Source organism: Leguminivora glycinivorella, chromosome 9, assembly GCF_023078275.1.
Source record: "Leguminivora glycinivorella isolate SPB_JAAS2020 chromosome 9, LegGlyc_1.1, whole genome shotgun sequence".
Lineage (NCBI taxonomy): Eukaryota > Metazoa > Arthropoda > Insecta > Lepidoptera > Tortricidae > Leguminivora > Leguminivora glycinivorella.
Window position 1 is genome coordinate 23,289,112 of NC_062979.1, and position 22,955 is coordinate 23,312,066.

Genomic DNA, 22,955 nt, shown 5'->3' on the forward strand with positions numbered 1-22,955 from the left:
AGGCTAATTACAATTAGTTAAGTAAATATATGTATTACATATGAAATAACTGAATTGAATTAATTACCTTTTAGTTTTGTCTTCTTCATCAAGGTCAGTGTCACTGTCCTGCAACGTATCAGTTATTAACACGGACGATGCGTGCTTTTTCACAGTTTTCTTTGGTTTGATCTTCTTGCTGTAATATTAAAAACTTTATATTACTTCCAGTTCTCATAAATAAAGAGAAATAAATAAAAAGTTCGCATTTGTAGACAAGTTTTCAAACACAGTTTTAATTAATTACCTTTTACTAGCACATTCTTCGACGACGTTTCTGTCCAGCGACCAGCCCGCGTCACGTTTCGGGATCTGAGAAGCGTTTTTCCTTTTGGTTGTTTTCTTCTGAGTCCTACAATACATAGTGATTATCCATTAGATCATTAATAATAACAAAAATTAATAATAAGTCAATAAAATCTTAAATTTAATTAAAATACATACTTTAATGATCCAGGTTCATCCTCAGAGTCGAGGTCTTTCTTAGACTGGATTACATGATACTCAAAGTCAGACCTGAAAATAAAAAATAAGATTCTGTTATGTTCAGTCGAACGAGATTTCACAGTTGTACTTGTACCTCTCTCCAGCGAGGGTTATAAATTTTAAGTTAAAGTTAATACCAATACGCACTTAACTCGCATAAAACTGCTACTTAGAAGGATACTTATCGGTAAATTTAATCGAGAACAAACATCACTCAACACCATATTCAGAATAGTTTATAGCTAAATAAAATATTACAAACTTACGAGCATTGTTTCAAGGTGAATTTCTCCGTGTACGTAAAACTCGCACTGTAACACTTGCACTTGTTAGAAAATAGTACAGGAAATGAATAAGCCAGGGTTTTATTAATAAAACGAAACTGACGTAAAGTCATGAGTTAACAACCTAAAAGCAAATTATAACTAACATAAACTACAACATTTGCAAAAATACAGTAAGAAACCAATATAATACAAAGGTTGATCATCACTGTAATATAATATTCAACTCAGCTAATTATTGAAAAACAAAAGTGTAATATTTCTTTTGTCGGAAACAAGATCCGCATAAAGGTTCCGGCACTAATCAAACGAATGTCGCCGCGTTAAGACCGCGTTCAATGTGCAAGCTATAATAGCTAATAGCTATACTATATTTTGTTACTACGAAGTTATAAATAGAGCATTTAATAAATTAAAATTACAACAGTTCGAGATTTCAAGCCGGGTGCATTATCAGTTTCAAAATCAGAATGGTATGTATTTTACTTTTATTATATTCTGGTATCTTTGAGTACTTTTATTTGGTGTTGAAATATATTTAACTTGATATTTTTTTACAGGGCTCGCAACCTATTAACCACGCTGCTGAAATGACTGAAACCACACCATTTTATTCGCAAGTTTGTGAAAAACCGAATGATCCGCTCAATTATTCTCAAGACATGGATGCGTACCTGAAATACCAGGATTTGCTCCTGAATCCATCTTTAGAAATTCCATTATCAGGTACACCAGCAAAAGTCAGAAGAAAATCGCTAAGAAAGGAAAGAGGAAAATAAAAGAAATGGGTTTAAATTCCCATGTCATCAGAAAGGTTACAAAAGGAAAGCGTCTGATTAAAATCAGTATATCCGATTTGGAGCAATCAAATATCGAATCTAATGGGGTTACAGTACAATATGTTGTTCAAGATGACTATGATGAGTTATTAAATGCAACTGAAGGTCTGGTAGAAAAAATTGTAAAAAAGTTGAGTGAAGTGAGTAATTATTAGAAAATTTTATGTTATAAAATGTACTTTACTTTTTAGTTAGTCGTCGTGCTTGTAATATTTCTCATTACTTAAATAAAATGGTTTCATGATAAATTAATTGTTTTATTTTTAACATACTAAAACATAGAGAATAAATACGATATTATTTTTAGAGTTTTACCACTCACAATATAGTTGAAATATGTATACTAAGATCTATTTTATATCAAAACCATTTATAATTCATGTAAATCGTGATCATTTTATAAGATAAACATAGCGAGTGAGCAACCAGGTAAACTGACTCAAATTACAACTAAATGAGTGATTGCAATTTCGCATACTGTTCAATGTATGTCATGATTTTAATATAATCAAAATTTGAACCTTATATCTTTATGAAAAGTTCTGCTTTGCAAAGTGCAGTATATGACATACGCTAGCCTTTAATTTATACTGAACTCTTTGTTATGGGTGTCAAAGAAGATCATATTTTATATACGTTATTTTAAACCATATATTACAAAATTCGTAGTAGATATGACGTGGGAGTACGTAATCCGAAACAGCCAATAGCATAACTGGGTCTACATCACACTTATAAAGTTTTTACAATGTTTCATATAAATAAAAATGGTGATGTGTAGTATGTCGGGTTGTGACGACCGACAACCTCAACACGTAAACCATTCCTTGGCTTGGCCAACCGAGGCATGTAGTGTTGAATTCGAGACTTGGGGATCTCTGTATTTACGCGGTCGATAGATATGGAATCCCATACCCGGAGGGGGTCAAACTCAATCGATGCATGTAAAACGCGACTACACCAGAGTTCACACTTTGGGGGTCCATTCGTGTTCTGCGACGCTGACGAGCTGATCAGACACGTTGTGTGTAAACGCCACTGTCAATCGAGCAAACGCTTGAGAGAGACCACATCTGAGATTGGCCACCTCGGAGAGTGTGTTGCGTTAAGCTTTTGCTATTTAATATCATACCTAACTTAACTTTACGGCTTACATTTTCGAAATGGACCATTTAACAACGAACACCATACTTCATCTGTTTCAATCAAATGAACGAATCCGAAATGTTAAGTTAAAAATCTGATTGCGCTTTTACAGTTCACAAGTTCTAATTCTAAATATGCAATCGTAAACCTTGTGTGCTTTTTAAACCATCAGAAAACCTATTGAGAGTTTCAAATCATGAGAAAGCCGATTAGGAGTTTTAAATTATCTGAAAACCTATTGAGAGTTTCAAATCATGAGAAAGCCGATTAGGAGTTTTAAATCATCAGAAAACCTATTGAGAGTTTCAAATCATGAGAAAGCCGATTAGGAGTTTTAAATCATCTGAAAACCTATTGGGAGTTTTAAATCACCAATAAACCTGAGTACGAGTCCTAAATATGAAGTGATATTGGGAGTTTTCAAATCTTTGATTTGAAACTCCCAATAATCACCTACTCATTAATATTTCTTGTATGTGGGTAGTTTATTACAATGTGCAAACATTGTAATTTTTCCTCAGTCACCCGTTCATCACGAACGCATTACACGCGATATAATCCGTTTCCAATGTTTCCATAGTTTTATTTCATGAGTAACTATTGCCGTAACCGAAGACAATATTAATCTACCAAACTCACAACTTGGATTTACAAAACTAAATTGTTACAATCTGCCAGATCCCTAATTCTTGGAACGACTGTCACACGCAGTGACGTCACGGATGACATCACAGTCCCGGTTTCCATTCCGGCTGATTTGCCGCCCCGGACGTGCGGGCTCGATAAACGGATCGGGATATAAATTGGAACAATTTTACATATGTATTCAATTGAACAACAGATAAGGTTGCGAGTTCAGTCAAACGTTTTTTTTTTTGTTTGCTAGATGAAACATATTTCATGTTGGGATTTTTTTATAGTGGCCAGTGGATCATACATATTAGACGGGTTTCTCAAATTGCAATTTCCAGGGGGACGATTTTTGAATCTCGCATACGGGATTTTGTCACTAAAATACCGGTTGAAAACGGTGACTTTCTTATTATTTTCAGTGACAATTTTCTGAATTCGAACGCGTGAGACTCAAAAATCGGCCCTCAGAAGAAAAAGTGCGAAGAAAAGAAAAGCATACTTTTAAGTCTGTATTGATTGTGACATTTAACTGTATCTGACCAACGTGTTTTGTGGTTAGCCAAATTAAATACCAGACGGAGATAAGGAAGGGTGGATAAGTCACGCGATTTGATGGATTACGACTAGACCGTGCCTACTCAGAGTAATAAGGTAGCATACTTGAGACTTGCAATACCGTATTTTTATTTCTGTTACATTGTAGATAACTGTTTCTCAACAAGAAAGTTAAATGTAATTGAATTTAACCAAATACTTTAAATAGGTAATCATTTAACAGGCACTGATAAAAAATATCTCGTTCTAGAAGTGGAAGTCAAATAATTTTACTCTTTTAGGACGAAATTTTCAGGGTAAAAAAGTGTCCGATATCCCCCAGGATTCAAACTATCTCTGTGCCAAATTGAAACTAAATAGGTTCTGCTATTTTCTCGTGAAGAACTAAGACAAAGACAGACTTTTGCCCGCGGCTTCGCTCGCGTTAAAAAGAAACAAAAAGTAGCCTATGTCACTCTCCACCTCTTCAACTATCTCCACTTAAAAAATCACGTCAATTCGTCGCTCCGTTTTGCCGTGAAAGATAGACAAACAAACAGACACACGCACTTTCGCATTTATAATATTAGTGTGGATTAGTAAGGATATTAATATGAGTATGGACGAAGTTACGGAACCCTCCATTATGAAGACACTCACATTTAGATATTCACTTAGCTGGCTTCTTAATTCGCATTTCTCAGATTTTAAAAATATGAACACAGGCTAACCCTGCAAATCCCAAAGCTTGGCATTCTCTATAACGCCGTGGCTTGCGTGGGCGACGGTCGCGCGACGGTGATGCGACGCATATGAAATCAAACCTTATCGATATGGAAGTATGAGACGCGACGGCGACGGTCGCGCGACGGTGATGCGACGCATACGAAATCAAACCTTATCGATATGGAAGTATGAGACGCGACGGCGACGGTCGCGCGACGGTGATGCGACGCATACGAAATCAAACCTTATCGATATGGAAGTATGAGACGCGACGGCGACGGTCGCGCGACGGTCGCGCGAATAAAACCCTGGGTACGTATTTAGCCGAATGGCACAAACGCTCACGAAACGAAATGCTCGTAGATACATACATACATACTATCACGCCTGCATCCCATGAAGGGGTAAGCAGAGCACATGAAACTACTCAAGTTTTAGTGCCATCTTATGGCAAAAAAACCGGCCAAGAGCGTGTCGGGCCACGCTCAGTGTAGGGTTCCGTAGTTTTCAGTATTTTTCTCAAAAACTACTGAACCTATCAAGTTCAAAACAATTTTCCTAGAAAGTCTTTATAAAGTTCTACTTTTGTGATTTTTTTCATATTTTTTAAACATAATTGGTTCAAAAGTTAGAGGGGGGGGGGACGCACTTTTTTTTCCTTTAGGAGCGATTATTTCCGAAAATATTAATATTATCAAAAAACTATCTTAGGAAACCCTTATTCATTTTTGAATACCTATCCAACAATATATCACACGTTGGGGTCGGAATGAAAAAAAATATCAGCCCCCACTTTACATGTAGGGGGGGTACCCTAATAAAACATTTTTTTCCATTTTTTATTTTTGCACTTTGTTGGCGTGATTGATATACATATTGGTACCAAATTTCAGCTTTCTAGTGCTTACGGTTACTGAGATTATCCGCGGACGGACGGACGGACGGACGGACGGACGGACGGACGGACGGACGGACGGACAGACAGACATGGCGAAACTATAAGGGTTCCTAGTTGACTACGGAACCCTAAAAAGGGGTTGAAAGAAATCGAAAATGTGACATGCTCGTAGATATCTATCTCTATCGCTCTTGCGTATTGGCGTGACAGAGCCAGACTACCTTTCGGGGCGTTTCGTTTTCGTTTCGCGTCGCAGAAATGCCATTCGGCTACGGCACCTGATTTTAATTTGAATTTACTGAATTGAGTGAAAGGAGAAAAAGGCTTTGTGATAGGACTTTGACAAATGAGGCGGGCAACGATAAGGAGATAAGTTGGGTGAAAGTAGTGAGATGGGCTGTTGGAGTGCCTTCTTTGAGTCTGAGGACCTAATGGAGCTTAAATAAAGCCCTGATTTATCTTATCTTATCTAGCTATTTGTTATGTCATATAGTATGAACTGAACTTAGACTTACACACCGTGTTTTTAATAAATTCCGTTAACTTCGCCATATAGTTAGGTTCATTATAGGAAACAGAATAGCATAGTTTTTTTTAATTTGTAACTTTTTTCTGATAAACACCATGCCTGCGGTTACATCAATTGCTGTTAAGAAACGGGCTTTGTGTGTTCGGAATGCGATTGAAATGTCATAGTTTTGACACTTATTTAGAGTGAGTTAATTGTAAAGCACGTTTCTCAACAGCAATTGAAGTTAACATCTATCGCAGGTGTATGGCTTTTTTTTTGAAAAAAATACAAATTTAAGAAAACTAACTATACCATTCTGTTTCCTATAATGGACCTAACTATTTGCCGAAGTTAACGGAATTCCATAAAAACACGGTGTATTGACCGGGATAGGTATAGACCGTGATTACCTTTTTGATTTTCATCCAGCTCCCGATATTTCGACGCAGTTGCATGCATCATGATCACGGAAAACTGAAGAAGGCGGGTGGATGTCAAAGTTGCGTAGACAGCGCGCGATCTACCCTCCTTCGCGCGCGTCGGCTGCGTTCACTTTCAGCGTTACGACTGGTCTCATTCACACTCGATGGTCTGTCCAAACACACTACACACTACACTCACACTTACTATTCTCATACAAGTGTCTCAATAACTAGTTGCCACATGCAAAACGGTTACCATAGAAGACGGTGGCGCCCCCATTTTCTAATCTTTTTTGCCAGGCTGTAAGCTTGACTAAGAATCTTGTAAGCGTTTTCGGATCACCCTTAAGAGGGAAGAGTTCTTAAGCCCGAAAATGGAGAGTTAACCCCACCATTATATATGGAATTTGACAGATGACAGCCCACCCACTAAAACCATGAGTTAAGTGGAAAGGATTACTTGACGACCGGTCTGGCCCCGTAGCCGAATGGCATTTCTCCGACGCCAAACGAAAGCGATACGCCGCTGGCTCTGTCGCGCCAATACGCAAGCGCGATAGAGATAGATATCTACTAGCGCTTCGTTTCGTGAGCGTTTCGTGAGCGATTGTGCCATTCGGCTAGCCACCCAGGCGTAGTTGGTAGTGACCCTGCCTGCTAAGCCGCGGTCCTCGGTTCGATTCCCGGTAAGGGCATTTATTTGTGTGACGAACTCAGATAATATTTGTTCCTGAGTCATGGATGTTTTCTATGTACATAAGTATGTATTTATCTATATATGTATATCGTCGCCTAGCACCCACAGTACAAGTTTTGCTTAGTTTGGAGCTAGGTTGATTTGTGTAAGGTGTCAACCATTATTGATTTATTTATTTAAATATATGAGAGTCGATATTTAATCAATTACTACCACTGAAATATTTAAGAGAAAATTAATAACTTTCTGATAATATCGACAAATTAACCAACATGTTAAAATTGATATTACTTCGCAAACTAAACGTTGAAAGGGTTAATTGGTTATCTAGACCCTTAGTCAGACCTAACTTGAGCCAGACTAGATTGAAACTCGGGAGTTAGGAGTTGCGTTCAAAGACTTAATTAGCTTTTACAGCTCAGCTGGGAGACCTGCATGCAAATACTAAGTACCTACTAGAGTAGGTTTATGTTCTATGAATAACTATGGTCCTTATACAGAGTGGGGCCTGTAACAAAGGCGAAGAATTGAACTGTAGGCTATTCTCCTTATACTGATCAACATTTGTTCAGTGACTTTTAAAAATTATGAAGTCCTTAAAATTTTTAATTTTTCATACAAAATAAATATTAGCTTCAATGTACGCCATTATTGTTGTCATTGACGTTGTCTGTCACACTTTAGACTTAACAGAATTCGCAATACATTACCTCTTAGAAAAAACTTTCAAGGGTGATAAAAATCAAAATACAAGTTATTTTTAAAAGTCGCCGAACAAATGTTGATCAGTATAAGGAGAATAGCCTAGGGTTCAATTATTCGCCTTTGTTACAGGCCCCACTCTGTATTAGTACAGATTACGTCTAATGAGTTTAATAGTTATTTGTTATACAAGGGGGCAAAGTTGTATTTTAACGCCGAGTGTGGAATTGAAAAACGAGCAAGTGAAAGGATTCTATAGTTGAACCACGAGCGAAGCGAGTAGTTCGAGAATAGAATCCTGAACTTGCGAGTTTTTTAACACTTTCGAAACCGGGCTCTACGCGGCGCTACGACATTTTCGCTACATACGGGGAAACCCATGTAATCGGCTACGCTTCTACGAGCGGTGTGCCCGACAGTCGGGTTCTTGGTAGCGAAAGTGTTAACACACGAGAAGTAAAATACAATGCACCCGAGTGTAACACAAAACTTTTCCCCTCGCTGTATAGTGAGGAAACTACAACGCAAAAAAATGCGTTTATCACAGCTGCCAGTAGTTCCACAGGTGGTAATTGATCTTTATTACTAGATTCACCTACTTTCATCAATTTTGAAGCAGTTAATTTAACTTTATTCAAGGTCAAATTACTTTACCCACTAGTGGATAAAATGCGTTTTTACCCGCTGGTATTAAAGGACAAAACACGTGTTTCCGAGCTAGTGAGGGGAAAAATATTTCTTTATTGGAACAGACTTGCATTTGTTTTTATATGAAGCATCATTATGAATCTTTATGAATGGCCACATAACATTTTCCAATTAGGTATAGGTATTTTTAAGAAAATTCCTTATGTTTCTTATGCCAATAAGGCCCTTTTCATAAGAATCAGGTATTTTTAAAATTTAAATCAGAGGGATCTTGTAACAAATGGACTATTGTGTATTTTTCCATACCATTTTGTGTTTTTTTAGTAGGGGAGACCGAGGTGAATTGTTACAGAGGAGAGTCGTGAAAACTTCGATTTTTGGTAACATAATTAACTATTAGCAAGCTGCCAACATCGCAGGTGTTTTAGTTTATGTCTTGCGCTAGAAAACTCGCGTTATTGCGAACTTGCTGATAGTTAATGTTCCCAAAAGTCGACTTTGCCACAACTCGCCTCGGTCAAAACTCACCTCAGTCTCCCCTTTTGAGTCTCAGTACATGATGTATAGGTACATTACATGGCATGTTTAATAAATTAGTCCCTGTTTCCATCCTCATTTGGGTGCAATAAGCTTTCCCCCACAAAGGCCTTAATGACATTAGCGTGATGCTTTGTACCGTGACGTGACAAATAGACGTATGTCCAATTATGGCGGTTAAGGTTATAGCTCACATTATAATGTACCTATCTATGATTTTACACATGTTGATTTTCGAAGTTGAACTTCTAATGCGACTTCTAACCGCTCAACACTGGCCAACTCGAATTTTGAAATACTCCTTCCTATTTTCATTTCCACATTACGTTATGAAGTTTTACTTCACAACGTAATGAAGTTTCACTTCAGAACGTATTGAAGTTTCACTTCACAACTTAATGTGGGAATATCAACGTAATGTGGAAAATCTCTCTCTTTATCAAGTCCACGCGCTATTTTTTTTTTCGTATTCCGTCGAGCTCGATTTGACCTTGCATATTTGTGAGTGTTTAGTAAAACGTCTCACTTTGTCGGTTACCATTAAGGCGAGATTTACTTGTATCTTTATATGATTAAACTGACAAAGCGGCTTAGTTATAGCAATCGTCAAAGTAGGATCTGTGGGATGATTTCGCGTGCACACTCACAGGCGAGCTGAATTATGGATCATGTCTTAAAAACGTTGAAATTTAAACATCACATGTAAAGGAAGCTTAAAATTGGTGTTTTTAATGATATACATAGAATTGAGCAGACTAGCTGCCTGATGGGAAGCAGTAAGTAACATCAGAGGAGCCAGTACCCCCCTTATTCATAAACGTTCATTAAAGTTATCAAGGCGGTAAAGTTCGTTTGTCCCTTTCTATCACACCAATACGTCGGAAAGGGACAAACGAACTTTATCGGCTTGATAACTTTAGTGCCCGTTTATGAATAAGAGGGTAAAGGCTTTGCCGACCTTTGAGAACCCTAAATATTGGGTTGGCACAAAAGTAATGAGACACTTGGTTTACGTTTTATATTTTTTATTATTAGGTATTACAATACAAAAAGCTTAGTCGATGATGTAATCACCATTAGCATCTATGACTTCTTGCCAACGATCCGGCAAAGTTTGGATGCCTTTCGCCCAGAACTCTGATGGCTGTGCCTCGAAAAAGTTGTTCAACTCCACCTGTACATCATGGAAATCATTGAATTGTTTACCCCGCAAATGTCGTTTCAGGGCTCTAAACAAATGAAAGTCTGATGGTGCGAGGTCTGGAGAATAAGGTGGGTGGGGTATCGTCTTCCAGCCCAAGTTCTGCAGCTGTTGGCGAACGGTAGATGCGACATGAGGTCGAGCGTTATCATGTAGTAAAATTACAGTGGCTCGTCTTCGTCGTTTTTTCTTGATAGCAGAAGATAGTTCGGTGAGCTGTGTTGAATATTTGTTAGAGTTTACAGTTTCATTGTGTAATAGTTCATGAAACAGCATGCCTTGCGAGTCCCAGAAACAACAAAGCAAAACTTTTAAGCGGTTCTTTTGACTCAGCTTCGGTTGAGTTGGTGGCGTTTCTTCTCGAGGCAGCCAAAAAGCACGACGTGTATCGTTGTCATAATAAATCCATGATTCATCTCCCGTAACCAGATCAGTCAAAAACTCTTTACGTCGGGGTCGCAGCAAAAGTGATTGACAGATGGCGACACGGACTGCACGACTGGCGTCGGTAAGGATGTGCGGTACCCATCGAGCCAAAACTTTTCGATACCCAAGCTCATGCAGATGGTATTCCACAGCTTGGTGACTGCAATTAAGTGCTTCCGCTAATTCACGAGTAGTAGCATCAGGATTCGACTGTAGTTCGCGGCGTAAATCGTCATCATTGAATGCAGGTGGTCGCCCTGAGTTTGACTGACTTTCAAGGCTCCTGTCTTCTGATTTAAAACGGTCAAACCATCTGGACACCGTGGCATGGCTTGTACTTCCAGCGCCCAATTCAGTGTTGATATTGTCAGCCGCAGCCCGCGCACTTTGGCCTAACAAGTACTCGTATACGTAAAGTGTTCGAACTTGTCGCTCGTCCATTTTATTTCTATCTAACTAAACCAATCACGAGGGCGGCTTTATAATATATACCCTCACATTAGAAGTACCTAGAATGTTCTACAACATACTAGAATATTATCGAAAACAATTAACTTAAGAAAGGAAATGTATAGAGTTTTGTAGAGTGTGTCACTTTTGTGCCAACCCAATACTAGCTTCTTGCGATATACCTCATAGGGAAACAGAAGGTAGTTTTTTCACAATTTGCGTGTACTAGGCAGAAACTGATTAATGATGAATGAGGCTCCATAATAATGCTGTTTTATGAGGCTCCTTTTTTTTAAATTATAAATGGGCTTACTCTTGACCACAGACTAGCCAAAGGCAAAGACGTGGCCTACGATGGAGTGAGCTCGCCCAGAAGATGCCTGTTCACTCTTGATTTGAAGGTTGCCGGGTTATATGAGCTCGGAAATATAGCCGCCGGCAAGGAATTCCACTCCTTGGCAGTGCGCATAAGAAAAGAAGAAGCAAAGCGCTTCGTGCGGATTCGTGGAATATCCACTAAGTAAGGATGGAGACCATAACCCTGTTCTAGATAGGATAAGTGTGCAACATCCATTTTGTTTGTCGTTTTCCGACGAGCTCAAAGTGAGCTTGCATATGACGCGATGACGCGCTGAATTATGGCATTGCCTTGAAAAATCCAATGTTTTAGCTGTCTTTACGAATCTTGGAGTTATGCCAGAATTTTTTGCGTATATTTGACCGCAGCGAAGCAAGGGCTACGTTTTAACTCAAGCAGTTTGCTTTTGTATGTCCGGATGTCTCGCTCTACAGCTCGCATTTCCCAACCGATTCGCGTGAAATTTTGTGACCAGATTCTATGACTCAATAAAATTTTTTTGTCGTCCCAGATTTTGGAAATTGTAAAAAATTACAAAGTCATGGGGCCTCACGCCTTAACTTTTAGCCGTATCGATATCTTAAAAGTCTTGTCTTTTAGATACATGTATATAGAGTGCTTGGCAAAAAAATTAGACGTTTTAGAACACAGGTTTAGACGGTAGATGTAAAAATATGTAATTTTGCATGAGAATAAGCATTTTTATTTCGCCAATCTACGTATGTGTTAGGGTGGCTCAGTGGTAAGTCACCGTGCTTTTTTTCAAATTTCTAATCACCAAGTTCTGCGTTCGAATCCTCCAGGTGCCATAATTTTTGTATTTTTTTTGCATTTGAATTTTGTATTATAATAATTATATTTTAACCAACTAAGCGATATATACATTTTATATACATATAATCATATTTTTTTTCAGTAGAAAGTAAAATCCTGTTTGCTCGATGATTGAAATTTGCATTTTTATGTCCGTGTATTTTCCTCTATTCAACCGATTCTCGTAAAATTTAATTATGTAACGAGACTATTTATATTTATTTTTTATGATCCAGTGTTTAATAATTTTGAAGTACAAAAAAAAACTTATTATTTATAAATAAATGTAGTGCCGATGATGGCAAAAATAAGTACTAACCAATTTGATATAGAAAGGATGAGCTGAAATAATTACGATGCCTCTCCTACAACGTCACGCCACAATATTCTCACAGATGGCGTTAAACAGAAGATAAAAACTTACCTCGGAAAAATCAACAAAATTGTGTCTGACCAAAGATCTATATAACTTCGTCTGACTAAGACTCTATACTCTCTGGTTTGACTAAGGAAAACGGACGCAAACATTAAAAATTTGTGCGTGGAGTCCCTCCGCGCGGCATAAGTGAAACTTCGTAACATAATTATGATAGCTGTTGGCAACAAGAAGAAAAATAATAAAAATAAAAATACAAAAAGTTTTGCATTTGCCGGGAATCGAACCTAGAAATATGACTAGCGTGAGGGCAAAAATGTACCATGAATGACACTGCACCACCGTGGTTTGTACTAATCGGTGCGAATTTAAGTGTTATGTGCTGCCACTTTCAAATAGATTGAATTAGTAAGTTGGCGATGCATCGTAGTATTTAAAATAGTTGGGTTAGGGTTTTCTTGTGACCCTTAAAAGCGAAAATAGGAAACCCACTTCGCGGGCTACCGTCGACACGTTTACAAAACAAAAACTGATAACAAAACCAAAATGGACGACGAGGGGGAAGCACCCACAAGGGGGGCTCGGGGGGCGAAGCCCCCGCCAAAAATAAATACCACGTAGTACGTATTGAAAATAAGTTAGGTTAGGGTTTTCTTGCGAAGTTTAAGATCGAAAATAAGGGGGGGGGGGGGGGGGCTCGGGGGGCGCAGCCCCCGCAAAATAGAAATACCTATTAAGTATCCAAACTAAGTAAGGTTAGGGTTTTCTTGTGACCCTGAAAAGCGAAAATAGGCAACCCACTTCGCGGGCTAGCGTCGACACGCTTACAAATCCAAAATTGATAAGAAAAACAAAATGGACAACGAGGGGCGAAGCATCCACAAGGGGGGCTCGGGGGGCGAAGCCCCCGCCAAAAAGAAAAACCAACGTAGTACGTATTGAAAATAAGTTAGGTTAGGGTCTTTTTTACGACGCTTAAGAGCGAAGATAAGGGGGGGCTCGGGGGCGCAGCCCCCCGCAAAAAAGAAAGATCAATTAAGTATCCAAACTAAGTAAGGTTAAAGTTTTATTGCGACCCTTAAGAGGGAAAAGAAGGGGGGCTCGGGGGGCGCAGCCCCCCGCAAAATAGAAATACCGATTAAGTATCCAAACTAAGTAAGGTTAGGGTTTTCTTGTTACCCTGAAAAGCAAAAATAGGCAACCCACTTCGCGGGCTAGCGTCGACACGCTTACAAATCCAAACTTGATAAGAAAAACAAAATGGACCACGAGGGGCGAAGCATCCACAAGGGGGGCTCGGGGGGCGAAGCCCCCGCCAAAAAGAAATACCAACGTAGTACGTATTGAAAATAAGTTAGGTTAGGGTCTTTTTTACGACGCATAAGAGCGAAGATAAGGGGAGGCTCGGGGGGCACAGCCCACCGCAAAAAAGAAAGATCAATTAAGTATCCAAACTAAGTAAGGTTAAAGTTTTCTTGCGACCCTTAAGAGGGAAAATAAGGGGGGCTCGGGGGCGCAGCCCCCGCAAAATAGAAATACCGATTAAGTATTCAAACTAAGTAAGGTTAGGGTTTTCTTGTGACCCTGAAAAGCGAAAATAGGCAGCCCACTTCGCGGGCTAGCGTCGACACCCTTAGAAATCGAAAATTGATAACAAAACCAAAATGGACGACGAGGGGAGAAGCACCCATAAGAGGGGCTCCAAAAAGAAATACCACGTAGTACGTATTGAAAATAAGTTAGGTTAGGGTTTACTTGCGAAGTTTAAGATCGAAAATAAGGGGGGCTCGGGGCGCAGCCCCCGCAAAATAGAAACACCAATTAAGTATCCAAACTAAGTAAGGTTAGGTGTTCTTGTGACCCTGAAAAGCGAAAATAAGCAACCCACTTCGCGGGCTAGCGTCGACACGCTTGCAAATCGTGGACGACGAGGGGCGAAGAAAGAAATACCACCGTTGTACTTATTGAAAAGAAGTTAGGGTTTTCTTGCGGCGAAACACCCACCCCGGGGCTCGGGGAGGGGGGGGGGGGTAGCCCCCACGAAATACCAACGTAATACCTATTGAAAATAAATTAGTTTAAGGTTTTCTTGCGACGAACAAGAGTGATTATAAGGGGGGGGGGCTTGCGGGGCCCAGCCCCGAAAAAAGAAAGACCTATTAAATATCCAAACTAAGTTAGGTTAGGATTTTCGTGTGACGCTTAGAAGCGAAAAGCCCACTTTGCGGGCTAGCGTCGACACGATTACAAAACAAAAGTTGATAACAAAACCAAGGGCAGGACTATGATGCTTGCCATTTTATCACTTATCTACGCGGATAAAGCATCCGACACGTTGTGGCAAGTTAGTTAGTGTGAGATTGACAATATGTCTTATCCACATTGATAAGTGATAAAAGTGCAAGCATGATAGCCCCACAATTTTTATATGTTAAATGCAGAAATTGCCGTTAAGGGCTTGAGTTGAGTGCCTATAGCGTACGAGTATATGTCGCTTGAAACTGTTGCTGTCATGAGGTCATGACTTGACTGCGATAATCACTAATTAGCTTTCAGTTTTGCGTTCTCTAAGCATTTCGCGAAGGTCTACAGCTCCCAGAGCCACTAGTTAGTTATGTTTTATGGCCCAATTCGAACGTTCAAATACGTAAAACGTTAGCCCTAGACAACGAATAAATCAATACTAAGTATGTACCGTAGAGGGGACCGATTTTTGAATTTCTAACGCACGAATTCGCCGTTCGAAAGTCTGTTAAAATTGACGTAAAGTCATTTTTGAAAATGGACTCACATATAAAAAAAAATAAAAAAGGTTAAATAAATTGAAATAGATAACATACATGAAAGAAAAAACGGCAAGGCCCACTGGTGGCCGAGCCGGGAATCGAACCCGGGTCTTCAGGTCCCAGGTCTTTTACGCGGCTAACGTCTTTACCACTATCCCTTTAAATCAAGAGTGAACAGGCATCTTCTGGGCGAGCTCACTCCATCGTAGGCCATGTCTTTGCCTTCGGCTAGTCTGTGGCCAAGAGTAAGCCCATTTATAATATAAAAAAAACCACACGGCCGCGCGGGCGTATGGTCTAGTGGTAAAGACGGGTTTGATTCCCGGCTCGGCCACCAGTGGGCCTTGCCGTTTTTTCTTCCGTGTATGATATCTATTCCAATTTATAATTTATATGTAGCAGTGTCACTACTTTTTCAATAAAATAATTTGATTTAGTTGAGATGAAATAATTTAAAAAAGTCAAAAATGTCAACACCTCACCATTTCATCTAAGTAAACGTTCTTTTGTCAGTAATAAAATTATAATTAAGTACTTACTTAGACACTTTCTTACACGTTTAAGATATAAGCTTTGAAATATTTTCGTAATTAAAAAAGTTTTTGCCCTCAGCTTATTAATAATTAATTACATTGAAGTTCTTTTTAAAGATCTAAGGGAGAAAATGGTTAATCGTGCTGAAATTTTCTCGTTATGATATTGTTTCTATTTTTAACCCCCGACGCAAAAACGACGGGGTGTTATAAGTTTGACGTGTCTGTCTATCTGTCTGTCTGTATATTTGTCTGTCTGTCTGTCTGTCTATTTGTCTGTCTGTCTGTATGTGTCTGTGTGTGGCATCATAGCTCCCGAACGGATGAACAGCTTTAGATTTTTTTTTTGTCTGAAAGCTGAGTTAGTCGGGAGTGTTCTTAGCCATGTTTCATGAAAATCGGTTCACTACGTCGCGGTTGGGGGTTGTTTTTTAATTTTAATTTTTTGGTTAAGGTTATTATAATCTTAACGAAATTGTTGGATAAGTAAATATTCTTTAACACCTTTTTGAAGACATTCCGAATAATATTGAATATCCTTGTTATTCGCTAAGATAAATAGAGAGACGTAGACATATTTTTGGATCTATATCGGAATCCCTAAAGTTTTTTGAACTATTTTTACATTGCCTAATATTTTTTGGCATAATTATCATTTGGCCTAATTTAAATGTCCTAATATTGTTTCGTCTAACGCCGTTAAACCCACTTTTTTAGAAGCGATTCGGATTTGTGTGAGGTCACGGTTCTAACCTAACCTAAACCTACCTTTCTAACAGCGAATCGGTTCTGGGTAATGTCATTTTTGGGGCAAAATTTAAATTATGCCAAATGATCGTTAGGCCAAAAGAGCGTTAGGCATTTCATAATTCGGCCAAATGAGTTAGGCCAAGTGATTTTCGAACAAACGTATTAGGGATTCCGAGGGAGACCCATATTTTTCTTACAAGTTTATATATAGATAAGTTTGACTGAAAGTTATTTTTCAGTACAGATGGTGTTTTTTTTACGCACTATGATGGTGTTCATTATATGCCAGGTCGAAACTTCAGAGGCTCATCTGTACTGAAAAACGTCGTACGATACACGTGCGAAAAGGAAATTCGTAACTCGTGTCGATTTAAAACACTCCCTTCGGTCGTGTTTTAATTTATCGCCACTCGTTTCGAACCTCCTTTTTTACGCACTTGTATCGTGCCTTACCTTAAATCACATGTGAATAATGACTAAATATTATTTTCTCATTTCTACACATGCAACGAATGGAACCTAATTAACCTGCTTCCTCATACGTCTTCGTTTCATTTAAAATTTAATGTACGTGATGCGAACAGAGATTACAAAAACCGAGCCCGTAGCCAAGAGCACAATTGTTGCTTCTTGGCGAACGACACGTTTCTGTATCTTTGCGAATCCACATAAAAGTAACGTGAGTCACGACTTCATTGAGTGTTTATTTGAACTACAGCTGCAAATGAAAGGATCTATGCATATATCGGGAAAGTAACACTTATTTAGAGATAGGTTATCACTTGAACTTGGATCGTGAATAAATGGAACATGCCATAAAATCGTCACTCATGTCACTCTTGCCGCGGATTGGCCCCACAGAAATATATTTAGACAGAAATAAGTTAATCTATTTTTATAGTGGCCGCCGTGTCACATTTTGTACGCTGTTACTTGTAACCTGTGAAAGGATATATATCTCTGGCCCTTTGTTCATAATTTTTGTGTTGTTGCAATTATAACACGTACTAACAAGGCATTTTTTTGTTTTCGTTGATATCCTACAAAATCGCGGACGTTGCAAGCTGTGAGTAAAGAAGGACGACCTAGTCATTTTGACTGTTCGCTTGGCACGCTAAGTAGACGCGATTGCTTGATCTATGCCTCTATGGCATATATATAAAACCTGTGGTTGATGTGGTACTACGATACGATACGGATGGTGAACGATATACTCTTGGCTACAGGCGGGCTTAATACGGCTGCAAGATTAATCAGAGGGAGCGAATAAATCAAGTCGCGCGACGATACGCGCGACATATTAGTCGCGGAGACATACGGGTGGAGAAACGCTGCGGTTATTTATCTAGTCATACAGTTTTTTAACCCCCGACGCAAAAACGACGGGGTGTTATAAATTTGACGTGTCTGTCTGTCTGTTTATGTGAGTGTCTGTCTGATAGACATAGATTTAGTTTTTTTTGTTTGAAAGCTGAATTAGTCGGGAGTGTTTTAGCCATGTTTCATGAAAATTGGTTCACTATGTCGCGGTCAGAGTATTTTCAAAATTTTAATTTTGTGTTTAGGTTAGTTTAAATAATTTGGATGTCACCTTGACCAAAATTACCATTCAGAGCCATTGACTAAAACTCGTTTTGAAAATTAGTTGTCTAATCGGACTTCGGGCTCTCATGAGCCGTGGCGCATACCGGGATAACGCAAGGAGGAAGATGACTCGTTTTGAAAATTCAAGTAAGGGGACAATAAAAAAAATGTAGTTGTAGGCTGGTAATTTTAACTAAAAATAATCGATTATCAAGGCCTCCAAGTGTCCAATGCTGGATTCAAACCAGCGTACTTATTTATTAGAAATTACCTGCTAGTCAGAGTAATTTACTAATCGATTCTTTTTCATATTTTACATTGGTACCTAAATAAATTGCTATATAATATCCACTGGACGTATGTGGTACGCGTGTTCAGCGGATACTTATGGCACCCTAGTTGAATTGAATTGAATCGAATTGAATTGAATATGATTCACAGTCTTTTATATAAAATGCTGATTACTATTGTTATTGGGCTTGGCACCCACTTCAAAGTTGTCGTAGGCCACGTCGTTGCCTTTGGCTAGTCTGTGGCCAAGAGTAAGCCCATTTATAATAAAAAATTGGCTGTGACAGACGGACAGACAGACAACGAGTGATCCTATAAGGGTTCCGTTTTTCCTCTTTGAGGTACGGAACCCTAAAAACTGGTTACGCAAATACTTATCCCTTTCTTTTTGAAGTCGGTTTCCTTTTTTCTGTAAAAAGATTTTATGCAAATATAGAGGTAGTATCTACGACTGCTGAGTAGGCTTGTGTAGGACATGACATGTACTAATAGTACAAAAGATACGATTACCCGCACTGTACTAGACCGAACTACTCCCAAATGATTCTGCTCTCTAGTACATTTAGTACACTCACACACGCGCAACAGAATGGGAGCGAAAGGAGCAAAGAGCCGAGGAGTAACAGTGACAGCAAAGCGATCCGTGTGATCCGACCGCAACCGAACTAAAACCAACTGACTCGGACCGAGAGCGCGCGAAAACGGCCGATCAGCTCTCGGCTAGTACGAGCGAGCGTTACTGTACGCCATATGCACAATTTGTCTCTCGCTCTCTCGGTGTACTACTGTACTAAATGTCCTAAAAGAACGAACTAGTACACTACGGAGATCGTACTAGTTGGGTTGGGAGCGATCTTTTCAGTGAACGAGCAGGCACAACTCTACGGCTGAGTTTCGGTCCAAAATTTAATTCCGTATGTTTACATAAACATAAGAGTGTAGCCCAATAATGAATGTGCCGCGCTAAAAGGCCTCTTTCTCAGACCTTTCCCGAACCTTCAAACATACTAATGAGTGTGCACAACTAATTGGTATTTGTCGTTTTTCTTCGACGAATTATGACGGCATTAGGTCTGTTTGGGAAAGATGTCTGAAGGGTTAGAACTTGTGAGTGGATTTGGCATCTGTATAATAGTGCTACGTACCTAATAGAAAATAGTATTTAGTAAATTAGTACGCTACGCTAAGTAATAGAAACTAGTAGGTACCTATTTAGTATTCAATTTAGCGGTTTCACTTTAGTAGTTTTCGTCCTGTTTCGTTGTACGAAGTTAGTTAGCTTTTTTTATCAATTCCATGAAAATGTAAACTCGGTTGGAACTAAATTTTCGGTTTTTTTACCCCCGAGGCAAAAACGACGGGTTATACGGTTACCGTGTCTGTCTGTCTGTCTGTCCGTGGCATTGTAGCTCCCAATCGGATGAACCGATTTAGACTTCGTTTTTTTTGTTGGAAAACTGAGTTAGTCGGGAGTGTTCTTGGCCATGTTTCATGATTTTTTTCAAAATTTTAATTTTGTGGTTAGGTTAGGTCGCTTCCCTAAAATAAAAATACTTTTGTTTGTTCCAGAGTACCTTGAGAAGCTCCTGTTGAATTCGGTAAGAAATATTAACTAGTTTTCCTGCCTTTAGTACCATTTACTATACTAACTAAGCTTTTTGCTGTATTATTATAATAAAGTTCACACAATGTTCACAAATTTTAAAATACATTCATCATCAATAGAAGCGTATGAAACGACGCAGCAAACGTATTTGACATCTTGAATAACGGGGTGTTATACGTTTGACGTGTCTGTCTGTCTGTGGCATCGTAGCTCCCAAACGGATGAACCGATTTAGGTTTTTTTTTTATTTGAAAGCTGAGTTAGTCGGGAGTGTTCTTAGCCATGTTTCATGAAATTCGGTCCACTATGTCGCGGTCGGGACTTTTTTCAAAATTTTAATTTTGTGGTTAGGTTATAATTGTAAGTAAGTATATAGATAGATACACATACATTTTTGTTTAGCGGTTACATAATGGTAGTTACTTCTGAAATGTTATTTGACCCGTTACGTTGACGCTGACTGTACACTGTGACACTGAGCAAAAAGAAACCTAGTACCTTAAAATTAGGTACTTTACTAGTAATCAATTTTAGGCAAGCTGGTGGGAATCGGCTTGTATGGACCAGCCGCTGCTGGACTACTTACATTTTGTTACAAAACGGGGTATGCGTCTTCATCGCCCTGGCAAGTGGCGACAAGCCGGGCTGACCGCGGCACGCTTGGACCCCGTCCAAAGCCGTGTTATGCAGATGAGTTATTAACATAGGGGTTAGGGGAGTAAACGAAGACTTCTTTGGGTCCGATTCTAACGAAATATAAGTCAGATACAAGCTCTTGATACGATATGGATGGGAAATGTCAGTAGCTAAAGTTACGTTTTTTCCGAAGACAGTCTTTAAAATATTTGATTCAAAAACTCCCTACAATTTTGACCGTCATTTGTTTGAGGCTTTACAGGTGACGGTTGTATTGGGTCTTTACTACTTAACTCTGACTGCCAAGGACTTCAATTGATGCTTAGATAAACTTAACCTTTTCCCATTAATTTGGTGTCTGCACAGCATGCACTGTTCCACCCATCTCACCTGCGTTTGTTTCATTATCATCTCTTAGGTACCTACGTATTGAGTCCATCCACCTTTACTCGGTGATTTTCCCCTTGTTACTTCATTCATTCTTAAATTCTTAATACCTTTTGTTGTCACATGTTTTTTTTTCAAACCGTGCCCGTACACGATTCTCTTAATTTTCCTAGGTGTCGCTTTTCGAGCTAGATCAATGACCTTGGTTGTAAATAGAATCTATTTTAAATAGCAACACAATCTTAAAGCACGCCATTTCCTGTCACTCTCTATTAGGTACCAACCGTTTCTCTTACAAGGAAAACATTGAATACAAAATGATTGTCACTTACCACCTCTTGTACCGAGCAACGGATGCCTAATGGTTGAAGGTATTAAGGTTCTTTGAATACGTTTTTAGCCTTTATGTGCCCAGGAAGTGTTCAGAATAATAGGCACTTTGCATTGCATTGACGTTTTTAATATGGCTTTTAGACTTCTTTGGAAATTTTAAGTTAAATTTAGCTCTTTCTAAAAGGAATATCATGTATTCAGCATTTATAAGAAATCAAATCAACCATTGAAGATCTATGTGTTGTTGCCTTACCACGCATAATAGGCTACTAGACTCTTATCGAATTTGGCACAAGAAATGATTGTTTCCTGTAGTATTTGACATAAGAATTCGATTAAAAATGTGTGTAATATTAATTTTAACTTTGGCTACCGAAAACGCTGCCAGACGTGTAGTGACGTCATAGAACCTAACTTAACTTCAATCACTGACATGATGAACTTTATGCCTCATAACTTAAATGTCAGAAAATTTTGTACCTATAGGTACTCAATTCGATTTACGTCACGCACAGATAGCCTATAGATTAACATGGCTAATGTTGTTTTTGCCTGATTAAGTGAAAGTATACTTAATAAATATTTTTTTGCTGTTTTCAAGTCGTAATAAAATATGGTAGTAATTTTTTCGGTTAATTGGACAGTAATTAATAATATAGACTTTAAAAAAGGGTCAAGTAGCCTATTTGGATTGTAGGTGGAATTAAAAAGTTTTATCTCACAAATTTAGCTCAAATACCGTTAAAAATAAAATAATATTATAGTATATTTTTTTAAACGAAACAAGATGAGTGAATAATATTAAGTAAATTCTAACTTTCAGCCCGGACATACAGTAACATTACTTATATTTGCATAGCATAATACTGTATGACTGTGTGCTCAGAAACCTAAACTATCTGGCTGGACTTACCTTAAATGAATTTATTACGCCGTGGCTTGCGTGGGCGACGGTCGCGCGATGGTCGCGCGACGGCGATGCGACGCATACGAAATCAAACCTTATCGATATGGAAGTATGAGACGCGACAGCGACGGTCGCGCGACGGTCGCGCGACCGTCGCCCACGCAAGACACGGCGTTAGCATTTTTAACCCCCGACGCGAAAACGAAGGGGTGTTATAAGTTTGACGTGTCTGTCTGTGTGTTTGTCTGAGTTAGTCGGGAGTGTTCTTAGCCATGTTTCATGAAAATCGGTCTACTATGTCGTGGTCGGGGGTTTTTTCAAAATTTTAATTTTGTAGTTATACTGTATGTCCTTAGTGGTGACTTACATCAAAAGTTTTTCAGAGGCTTTTTTTTAGTATGAATAGGTAGACGTTT

General features: G+C 38.8%; 2 protein-coding genes across 2 annotated transcripts in view; one reads left to right on the forward strand and one right to left on the reverse strand.

Annotated features, from left to right (window-relative positions):
• Positions 1 to 22,955, forward strand: part of LOC125229781 — a 517,609-nt gene that overhangs the window by 277,826 nt on the left and 216,828 nt on the right. Inside the window, exon 4 of the mRNA XM_048134722.1 lies at positions 20,240 to 20,268. The gene's annotated coding sequence lies outside the window, so the exon portion shown is untranslated. The remainder of the gene's footprint in view (positions 1 to 20,239; positions 20,269 to 22,955) is intronic.
• LOC125229356 overlaps positions 1 to 22,955 on the reverse strand; it is a 46,077-nt gene that overhangs the window by 1,174 nt on the left and 21,948 nt on the right. The window contains exons 3-5 of the mRNA XM_048134177.1: positions 484 to 576; positions 287 to 391; positions 68 to 178 (exon numbers count right to left, since the gene is read on the reverse strand). Coding sequence (XP_047990134.1) covers positions 68 to 178; positions 287 to 391; positions 484 to 576 — 309 coding nt within the window. The remainder of the gene's footprint in view (positions 1 to 67; positions 179 to 286; positions 392 to 483; positions 577 to 22,955) is intronic.